At 34.0% G+C, this 10682-nt stretch overlaps 2 protein-coding genes across 4 annotated transcripts; both read left to right on the plus strand.

The window, feature by feature from the left end:
* Window positions 1–498: 498 nt before the first annotated feature.
* LOC145167232 (uncharacterized) lies at window positions 499–5476 on the plus strand. 3 transcript variants are annotated; one of them, XM_079086362.1, is made up of 12 exons: window positions 499–1072; window positions 1169–1316; window positions 1400–1707; window positions 1783–1959; window positions 2162–2505; window positions 3172–3246; window positions 3340–3411; window positions 3553–3618; window positions 3891–3956; window positions 4155–4221; window positions 4397–4475; window positions 5284–5476. In XM_079086362.1, coding segments are annotated over exons 5-10 (474 nt in total). In that variant the 5' UTR covers window positions 499–1072; window positions 1169–1316; window positions 1400–1707; window positions 1783–1959; window positions 2162–2311; the 3' UTR covers window positions 4156–4221; window positions 4397–4475; window positions 5284–5476. The 3 variants fall into 3 exon arrangements, with proteins under 3 accessions (XP_078942488.1, XP_078942489.1, XP_078942490.1); XM_079086363.1 differs by having other exon boundaries at window positions 499–916; window positions 994–1316; XM_079086364.1 differs by having other exon boundaries at window positions 499–672; window positions 760–1316.
* Window positions 5477–8600: 3124 nt separating this feature from the next.
* LOC145164628 (uncharacterized) lies at window positions 8601–10241 on the plus strand. Its single transcript, XM_079083336.1, has 2 exons — window positions 8601–9747; window positions 10150–10241. Exons 1-2 carry the CDS (start codon window positions 8601–8603, stop codon window positions 10239–10241), a joined length of 1239 nt encoding a protein of 412 aa, XP_078939462.1.
* Window positions 10242–10682: the final 441 nt, after the last annotated feature.

Raw genomic sequence — 10682 nt, forward strand, 5'->3', positions numbered from 1 at the left:
CGAAATGTTGTCTGGAATGAAGGTGAGTTCAAAATGAAGTCTGAAATGAAAATGAGTTTGAAATTTTATTTGTAGAAGGACCACATTACCGTGTCGGATTCTATACCTGTTTACATATTTGGAATATGGGTCCGAAAGGAATATTCCGGACCAAGTGATCATTTTTCAAAAATAATTTTTGTGGTTTTTTTTAGAACTACTAAAAAGTAGATTACTCAATTTCCCTAAAACTAATATATTGTTTGTTTGGCTAAAGTTCGCAAACTTGATAAAATTGAAATAAAAATAAATTAGGTCTACAAATTTTGCTAATAATTAAGATGCCATTAGCTAGGACCCTAATGCCTGCAGCTCCAGCCTCTATGCATGAACCAAATTATACTTCGGTTGACTGGACCAAAGACACACAAGGAACACAAAACTAATTAAATGATACTCTAGCTATATTCTATATAAGGAACTTTAAGCATAATATGCATAATTTAGGTTTAGAGCGAGAGTCCCTTGAATAATACAACTAGTTCTAAGAGTCTCCATGTGCCTGATTTGCTTCACGGATCCATCTTCAACTACAACGTCATTCAACACATTATATATACTATCAATTCCTAAAAGCCTTAGCAGCAGTAAAGTTTTTTCCCGGAAGTCTTTCTCTTCCTTATTTAGACACAGGTTCTTTTGGTTCTCATTCTACACCGCCATATGTTTTCCGATTCTTATCTTTTCTTTTTTGATTGTGCCGCCCTTCTCCTCCAATAGATTATCCACCGCCATTGACTGCGTCTCCGAATATATTCCTCATGCTTATTGGATTTCTTCACTTGATAACTGCTCCGCTCTATCCCCATTGTTGCATTCCAATCGAACGAAGTCTTCTCCTTTCTTATTTTGGCCACTGGAACTTCCGATTTTGCTGGTGATTATCTTCTTTTCCTCGCTGGAACTTCTGCTTTGCGAGTGTTTTTTTTTTTTTTTCCATTTATAATATGTTAGGGGTTATCGGAGGGGGTTTGCTCCGTCGGGATTTCAGAAAAACCTACACCACCAAAGCACTCATAGGAACCCCACATAGGTAATCTTTTTGATCAAATGTCGATATTTCTCCAAATCCTATTGATTTGCTTCTTTTTTTTTTTTTTTTTTTTTTTGCTTTGCTTTGACACCCAAGAAAAACCCGAGTGATAGACCAAGAAAAGATGGCAGAAGATGAAAGCAGAACGCTTGAAGTAACACCAACATGGGCAGTGACTACTGTTACTTTCAGTTTAATCGCAGTTTCAATTCTCATCGACCATGTTCTCCATCTATTAGCAAAGGTAATCAGTATACTCTCATGCATACATCTCTATTTTCAAAGTCAAAAGACGAACATGGACTGATACTGTGTAAATTGAACCAGTAATTTAACAAGAAACCAAGGAAACCTTTGATCAAAGCGTTTGACCGGATTAAATCAGGAAACGTAATTTGATCAGAACAGAATTGGGATCACCATGATCAAGCTAAAAGATGAAAAAAGATGGAAACTTCAGTTTAATTTTCCAAAAAGTTGCAGAAATGATGAGATTAGGGTTCTTATCGTTGTTGCTGATCGTGTGTGAGGAGTCTGTCGCCAATATCTGTATCCCAAAGAGCGCTGGCAAAAGCTTTCTACCTTGTGAAGATCATGAATCTAATGCCGAACAGGCAGGCAGATGTGCAGATCAGGTTTGATTCTATAAAATCATATACGGGTTTTTCTTGGGTATATTAGTTTCTAAAAGAATTGTGAATGATTTATAGGGGAAGATATCTTTGATTTCAAGAAATGGAGTACAACAACTTCAGTTCTTAATATCGATTCTGCCAATCTCCCATGTCCTTTCTGGAATTAGAGACGTTCTAGGCAAGAGGAAGTCCAAAGATGTTGCTGCCAATGATGACGTTGAACTCCGTTACAACTTCCAACACAACTTTCAGGTAAAACCACCTCATTTCTTCAATTACTTGCATTTTTCTACATGTATCACAGTTCCAATCTCGGTTCCAGATCTTGGGATTTGAGTTCGGTGATTGAATTGTATAGCATCACTACCTTTTTTTTGAGTAAATTTAATGATTACTTTGATTGCTGTTATATATTTTCTCTTTTTATTATAATCTTCTCTTTTCTTCTGTTCAGAAACTTTAAGCAAGTAATTACCAGTAACCCTGAAGACCTGTTCAACAATCATGTACTTTATGTTCAAGAGGAAGTATATCATGGTTTCTGTAAAACAATGTTCTGAGAGTAAATGACACTATTTCATTCGAGTTGAATCAAGCTACACACATGATTTCTACAATTGCAATTGGACTAAGGGCAACAAATAGCCTTTTGGGTTCATCCTATTTTTACTCAGATACAACTAAAAAGTTCTCCTGCACTGGTGATCTTGGCTTCACATTTCTCACTACCAAGAACACACCCACTGCAAAGAAACCATCCAAAATTCGGGCTGTTGACTCCGGCGGATCTCGAATCAGGTTATTATCTTCTAACGTTGAGTTTCCATCTTATTATACTGAATTATTTGTATGTTTTATGTGGGCATGTTAAATTCATCTCTCATACATGAAAATTTGGTTCTATCCGTCATTTATTTGACCATTCCAATTTGTAGGTATTATTTGTAAAAATGATGGCAAGGGGTAGAATAGTAATTTAAAGATGTATAACTAAAATAGAAAGGAACGAAGAGGAAATGGGAACGTGGATAGGTTGGGTTTGGGTGGGTGAACCTCTTCCACCTTTTTCCAAATAAAAATCATAATTTCACAGTTAAACTCCTCATGTATGCTTTTATCTCTGCTCCAGCCTCCACTTCCACTCATAACAACGTCATACTTATTTTATAATTTGTATGGATGCATAGTTAATGACAAACTAACGCAGGTCTCTCATATTAAAACTTTTCTAATATTCTTAACTTTCCGTTAATGTTGTCTTTCATTGATTTGGACATTCTATCTTGTATGATCAGAGATATCCAAGGCAGTGGTCTACAAGGACCAATACCTGCAACCATCTCCCTCTTGAAAATTTTTACACGGCTGTCAGCTTGATACTTCCCTTTCATGACAATTCCTCTATGTTGTGTCCATATAATATGTACTTATGTAAGATTTTTTTTTTTAATAATCTGCATGCAGAAGCGTCAGTTATTTGAATGGAAATAGTTCGCAGTACTTTCCAGACCTAAGCAACATGACAGGCATGGAACTATTGTAAGTCATTTTACAATTTAGAAATCTACTAAAAAGTTAATAAATTTGAAGATTGGATTTTTATATCTTCAACAACTTTGGGCAAAATTGCAGGATATTCAGAAGCTGTAGTCCAACTGCCAGAATTCCAGATTTTTTATCACAAATGTCAAAACTGAGGCATCTGTAATAATTCTCCCTCTTCCATTTCTTGATTGATTGAAAGGCCTAATTTAGACTATATCCATTAGCATCATCTTGAGCATTTCATTGTAATTATCTTTAGTGGTTGTTCAAACATCCTGATATACTCTTCATCACACACAGAGACCTCGGTTTCAACAATTTGGAGGTAGATATACCAAATTTGAAAGAAGTAAATCTGGAGAAAACGTAAGTAAGATGAGCATTTTACCTTTTTTTTTTTTTGGTCATGTATCATTTGCTTCAACTGAGTTTCTTACATACATATTTCTCTTGATAACTTGATCCTCAATATTCATACCAATATATAATATATATTTCATCCGTAAGAGTAGGTTCAACAAAATATGGATAAGTTTATATTGTTCCTTGCATATTTAATGAAATAAATACCCGAGTGATTATTGAAAAGGAAAATAAAATAATTATAAATCCCAATAATGATTTTGTGAAATGATTAGGTACTTGACTGGCAATTCCCTGAACGGAAGTATTCCAGCATGGATCAATGGTGGAGATACTGCATAGTATGTATTCTGTTTTCCTTCTCATTTCAGAAATAGTTTTTCATGTGACATAATTTGTTGTGGTGGATGCATGGTTATAGTCTTGGTTATATACGTACAATCTATAAATTTGACCTGAAAATGTTCCTCTTAATATGTAATTTTACTCACAATAGTTATATAATTCATGACCGTTGATATGTGGTTTATTGACAACAGATGGAGCAGTATGATAGAAGACACAATGACTCTAGGAGCCGAAGCCCTGGCGAGGATGGACAATCTGGTATGTGAAATTACTAGGTGTACTATTTGTATTCCAAATAGTCAAAAAAAAGTTTTTTTTATCACTTAAAAAAATTGTTTACTCAAAAAGGAAAAAAATTTAATTGCCAGAAAATCTAAAATAGACTTATGATTAATAAAATATTTATTTATAGTTTGTAATTGAATTGTATCAGGGCGTTCGATAAAATCAATGGCGATCAACCTTTCATCAAACCAGAAGCCATAGATGCAGATGGCGGTTGCAAATTTAAGGTTTGATAAAATAGCCATGAAAATACATTTTTGATACTTTCATCAAACACATCTTTGATGCCTTAGTGAAATCAGAAATGTATCAATTCATATTGTTAATAATGACGTTTCTTTCTTGTCCATGACAAATTAAAATGAATGCTGCCTCTTTATTCTCACTTTTATATCTCAACTATTAGGTAACTATACATTTACTCCAAAATATCTTTAGCAAAGTGTTTCATTTGATTTTTTGTTACATTTTTAATATTAAAATATTAACCATCCACTCACTTCATGAATCTGCGGGAATCATCAAAACTCCGGCAGCATGCTAATATTTTTCGGTCTTTTTATATCAATATACCTGCAACACAACAGGTAAGAGTTTTTTTTTACACTCAACAATAATTCTTTTCTTCCCCATGAAGTCCGCTATGAGTAAAGCGACTTTATAGTTGGTAAAGTAATAAAAGACAAAATGATCATTTTACCCTTGCATTCAAAGAAACAAATTCCATTCATATTATTTTATCTTATTTTTCAGGACAATAACTGTAGGGCTATATGCAACAAATAGCATCGTATTTCTGTTATAATTTTGATTTTTGAAAGTATATTACTTTCAATAAGTTTTTTTTTTTTTTTTCAAAACTCATTTACAGGATAATCAAATGTAATATTTAGATTGTAATTTTACTATGTTGTGTTATTTCCCTTTTGTTCTTGACCAAATTGCATTTTTGATAAGTAAATTGATTCAACTCCTCTTCGATTTAGTGTGCTTCTGTTATATCTTGATTTCCTAATATTTTGATTTTTTTAACAGGATCTCACCTGGGATTCCAATATCAAAATTGATCAGGAAGGAGTAGGTTGTTTTAATCTGTTTATCTTTACTTGAAAATTTATCCAATTACTTGGAGCAAGGACCATTGGTGTTGCTTAATCGACTTCTCAAGTAACAAGTGAAGGATTGCATCTAAAGGCATTGAAAAACTGTCTGATGGTTTCTTATTTAATACATCTTCAAATAACCAAAAAAAAAAGAAACCCGCATCTAATTCCATCTAGTTTAATCAAGTCATAAAAATATACTAGTTCATGTCAACTCAAATTTGGTATTAATTTGTTGGATTAATATCATAAAAGTTCTAAGTTTTTAACGTGTAATTGGAAAACATTTTTTTATTATTGCTATGATCACAATTTTCTCTCAAAATTATCATTTTAGTCCACTTAACAAGTTTCATTGTTAGCTTTGTTATCTTTTTTGTAAAATCAATCACAAAATTAGGTTTAAAATTCAAAATTTGTCCTTGTAGTTTGCAAAAAATTACACCACATGGTTTTTTAATTTTATTTTTCGTTTTTTATATACTTTATTTATTTTTGTTTTATATATATATATATATATATATATATATATATATATATATATATATATATATATCAAGGTTGCAAAAAACGCTCGACGTTAGCTAGTCGGTGGACTGGGATTAAGGGATTAATCGGCTAGGCGGAGATTAATCGGGGGTTTATCGGGGACCATTAATTGCTAATTTGTTGAATTTTAAAAAAATAAATATGACTAATATCATATCAAAGTTCGTAAATACCACTATTATGATAACAAAATAGGTTAATATGATTAATACAACACTAATCATGCCTCAAATAGTTTCCATTGAGGTAAAACTTCTTCTAAATGTTAAAATTTCATCGTTTTATAATGTTTCACTCATTATGTATGCAGGGATTAATCGCTAGGCGACCTCTAATCGGTTGAGTAGCGCCTAGGGATTAATCGGAGATTAATCGGAACCTAGTCGGGATTTTTACAACAGTGATATATATATATATATATATATATATATATATATATATATATATATTCGTTTTTTAACTTTATTTTTCAACAATTTGATTTTTTTTTACCTTTTTTACATTTTGTTTTCTACTTTTTTTCACTTTTAATTATTTATAGTTTTTCTAATGTTTTTATTTATTTTGATTCAAGTAAATGAACTTACATTCAATTTAAAATATTATAACAAGTTTTTTTATAGAGACCGACTATTATTATTTCTATTGATCTTTCTTTTAGTCTATTATCAAATTGAAAAATATTATCATGAATTTAAACTATTGATATAACATATAGAAATATAATTTAATTTGGAAGTTATATCACACATTAAAACATTAATTCTCAATAAACAAGTTGTTTGTTTTTTTTCGTCTTTTTGTAACATAAATATAATAGAACTAAAAAACAAAAAAATAAAAAGAAAATAAGTTGGACCGTAATTACAAATATAAATATAACTTTTTTATTTACTTAATTAAAAAAATACAAAAATTATAAATTACCAAAATTGTAATATACTCTAATATATTAATACATTTTACATTTTTTGAAAATGTTCAAGAAAAATTTTAAAATATGAAAAAATGAAAACAAATAATACGAAAACAAATGCAAAAAATTAAAATATGAAAAAAATTAAAAAATGTAAAATGTATTAATATATTAGAGAATACAAAAACCAAAATAAAGTTAAAAACCCATGTTGGGTAGTTTTTTGCAAAGCACAGAGAACAAATTTGAACTTTAACTTTAATTTTATGACTAATAATAGAGTTAACCATAAAACTCGTTAAGTGGGCTAGAATGATAATTTTACACGAAAGTTATAGTCATAGCAATAATAAGAAAAAATGTTAGGAATTTTTCCAATTACACATTAAAATTTTAAGACTTTTATGATATTAGTCCTTAATTTGTTCAAATCCAAAGCCCCTAGTCCTTTTGGCATGCAATAAAAAGATAATGGTGTGGTTCCAAGATTCGTGAATTTAGTTGATTTAATTTACAAACTGAAATATATTGGTCAAAGCTCAAGAAACATACCCAGTATTCAGGAAGAAACCCCCCCCCCCCCCCTACAACTGTTATGATGGAAAGAAAATATCTAATAAAGGAACTAACATAATTCGAAGCAAAAAGATTGCTAGATTTGAAGCAAAAATCAAGATGCAAATGGGCCCTCGAAGGAGATGAAAATTCGGGATACTTTCATGGCATAATCAACAGGAACTTCCGTAAGCAAAGAATTTCAGGCATAAACATAAATGACATTTGGACGGATGATCCCGAAAAGGTTAAAGCTGAAGTCTTCAATCACTTCTTGTCAAAATTCAAGGAAAACAACCAAAACAGACCGCACTTCATCAGCCGTAAATTCAAAAAATTATCAAATCTAGATCAGTCTTTCCTTGAAGCGGAAATCTCCCTCGAAGAAGTGAAGTCAGCAGTTTGGAAATGCGGTGCAGACAAAGCCCCGGGTCCCAATGGTTTTACTTTTGACTTTATCAAAAAACAGTGGAATATGATTGGAAGTGATATTTTTTTGGCCTTAAAACACTTTGATAGAACTGGGAAGATCGATAGAGGCTGCAACTCCTCTTTCATAGTAATGGTTCCAAAAAAACTCTGATCCAAACACTCTGAACGATTACAGGCCTATAAGCTTAATTGGATGTCTTTATAAAATAATTTCGAAGGTGTTGGCCGAAAGACTCAAGCAGGTTATTGGGTCTGTCATTAGCTTAACTCAGACAGCCTTCATAAAAAATAGAAACATCCTCGACGGACCTCTGATCCTTAACGAAGTCATATCCTGGGCGAAAAAGACTAAAGTCAAGGCCTTTCTTTTCAAAGTCGATTTTGAAAAGGCTTTTGACTGTGTGAACTGGAAATATTTGGATGCTATAATGCTGCAGATGAATTTTGGGGAAAAGTGGCGGAACTGGATTTGGGGTTGTCTATCCTCAGCGAGAGTGTCAGTATTAGTAAACGGGTCCGCAACAAAAGAATTTGCATTATAGCTGGGCATTCGTCAAGGGGACCCACTCTCACCCTTTTTATTCATTCTGGTGGCCGAAGGACTTAATGTTGCATTGGAAGAAGCCACGAGCAAGGGCATTTTCAGAGGAATCTCTCTCCCTAATTGTGGTCTAACCCTGACCCACCTTCAGTATGCAGATGATGTGGTCTTTCTCGGTGAGTGGTCAAGTCAAAATGCCAGAAATCTCATTAGAATCCTTAGATGTTATGAGCTTGCATCAGGGCTTAAGGTCAATATGTCAAAAAGCAACCTCTTTGGTCTGGGAGTAAACAATCTGGAGCTTGAATTGTTAGCAAGAAATGTCCAATGTTCTATGGCTCATCTACCATTTGTCTACTTAGGAATCCCGGTGGGTGCTGCGATCTCTCGAGCAACTTATTGGAGCTGCCTTATAACCAAATTCCAATCCAAACTTTCAAAATGGAAGGCCTCAACACTCTCCTTTGGTGGAAGGCTAACCCTATGCAAATCGGTCTTAGGGAGTCTTGGTACCTTTTTGTTCTCAATCTACAAGGCTCCAGTCAAAGTAATTAACACCCTAGAGAAACTGAGGAGGCGTTTCTTCTGGGGTGGTTCGACAGAAAAATCAAAAATCTCATGGATAGCTTGGGAAAAAGTCCTGTCGAAACAATCATATGGCGGACTGAATATCGGAAGTCTTAAAGCACACAACCTTGCCTTACTTGGTAAGTGGTGGTGGCGATTTAAAGAAAACAGGGAGGATCTATGGAAGAACGTAATTATTGCAATATACGGAAGAGATAGGGGTTTAAATGCTCCTTCGAGGGCAAAAAGGAAAAGTTGTTGCTGGGGAAACATTGCAAATCTTCCAACAATCCTCTCAAAGGAAAACATAGATTTCAAGGGTCTATTTTCAGTATCTAGATCATCCCAGCATATTAAATGGTCTTGGAATTTAGAGTCTTCATGGATATTCTCGGTTTCATCCCTAAGAATTCTCATTGACAGCTCCATCTTACCTAGAACTGCTATCGAGTGGGATTGGAATAATCTCGTCCTTAAAAAAGTTAACATCTTAGCTTGGAGAGTTGCTCACTGCAGAATCCCATCTAGAGTGAATTTGTTTAAAAGGGGAATTGGTAACAATCAACTATGCGTTTTGTGTAACCAAGAACCAGAAACAGAAGAACACCTTTTCATGAGGTGTAAATTATCTGTTGAAGTCTGGAAAAATCTAAAAGATTGGTGGCATCTACTCCCGGACCAATTGGTATCACTGTCTGACCTATTATTCTGGAAGAGTGAAATGGTGTCTAGTAATCTTGCACAATTTCAGTCAGTCATTATACTTGTGTATATTTGGGTACTTTGGAGTCACAGAAACCTTAAAGCTCATTCGAACAATCAAGCCACTCATGAAGGTTTGGTAAATAACATTCAAACTCTCTCACATCTCTGGATTAATTCCAGACTAAGGGAAAAGACTATTGGATGGAGGAATTGGTGTTGCGATCCCGTTAACACAAGCTTTCATGTATACGCCTGGGGAAGAGGGGGGTGTTTGGGGATGGTTATAGCAATGTGAGTCCCTTGGTGTCTTGGTGCGTGCCAGCTACAGCCTAGTGTGTGTTTGGTGGGTGTTTTCTTTTTCTTGTGGGTAGGCAAATTTTAGGTTTTTGGCTGCTACCTGTAGCACTCCTTTCGGGTTTTTTGTTGTGTGTGTGATGTGACTGAGTATCCTAGTATAAGCTGGGGAAGGGGGTGTGTTTTTTGGTGTGTTTGGTGTTTCTTTTTCTTTTCTCCTATCTATTTCTCATATGCAGGTCGTGGTTCTCCTCGTTCGCTTGACATCTGGCTTGCCCCTACTATTATCTACTATTGGGCTTATCTCAATTATGGGTTCAGTGCTTCATAACTTCCCAAAATACAGGGCATTGTGAAGTATACATCTTGTGGTTGGCGTTTTGGAAATTACTTGCAGCTAGACAAAATTATTGGTGAATAAGATGTTTGAAGTGTGGTTTTATGCTTTCGCTTGGAGACAATTCCATAAAGCTGGCTTGGACAATTTTACCCCTGCATTCATGCTAGTAGTTTCACAGAATTAATGGTGAAGTAGATTATATGAAGGGTGGTTCCTGCTTTCGTTTGGAGACAATTCCATGAGGTTGGCTTGGACAATTTTACCCCTGCATTCCATGTTTTGAATGTTGAGACAAGTCCTTTGGTTATGGTCCGTTTCCAAGAGGTGGAATTCACTGCGGATATGGTCTTTGAGTTATTTACAAATCTGGTACTAGCTTTAGTGCTTGTCTGGTGCATCTGGGCCTCTCAATTCTGGCATAAGTATAGTAGA

This window comes from Lactuca virosa, chromosome 3 (genome assembly GCF_052849685.1).
Source record: "Lactuca virosa cultivar CGN04683 chromosome 3, Lactuca_virosa_CGN04683_v6, whole genome shotgun sequence".
Taxonomy (NCBI): Eukaryota; Viridiplantae; Streptophyta; class Magnoliopsida; order Asterales; family Asteraceae; genus Lactuca; species Lactuca virosa.

What these genes read in the sequence shown, in the direction of transcription:
- LOC145167232 (XM_079086362.1), top strand. Translation starts at nt 2,312, where the DNA reads ATGATTTCTACAATTGCAATTGGACTAAGGGCAACAAATAGCCTTTTG. An exon ending in TCCGGCGGATCTCGAATCAG is followed by an intron (nt 2,506 to 3,171) that starts GTTATTATCTTC and finishes ATCTGCATGCAG; the next exon opens with AAGCGTCAGTTATTTGAATG. An exon ending in ATGACAGGCATGGAACTATT is followed by an intron (nt 3,247 to 3,339) that starts GTAAGTCATTTT and finishes GCAAAATTGCAG; the next exon opens with GATATTCAGAAGCTGTAGTC.
- LOC145164628 (XM_079083336.1), top strand. Translation starts at nt 8,601, where the DNA reads ATGTCAAAAAGCAACCTCTTTGGTCTGGGAGTAAACAATCTGGAGCTT. An exon ending in CAATCAAGCCACTCATGAAG is followed by an intron (nt 9,748 to 10,149) that starts GTTTGGTAAATA and finishes TCTCATATGCAG; the next exon opens with GTCGTGGTTCTCCTCGTTCG.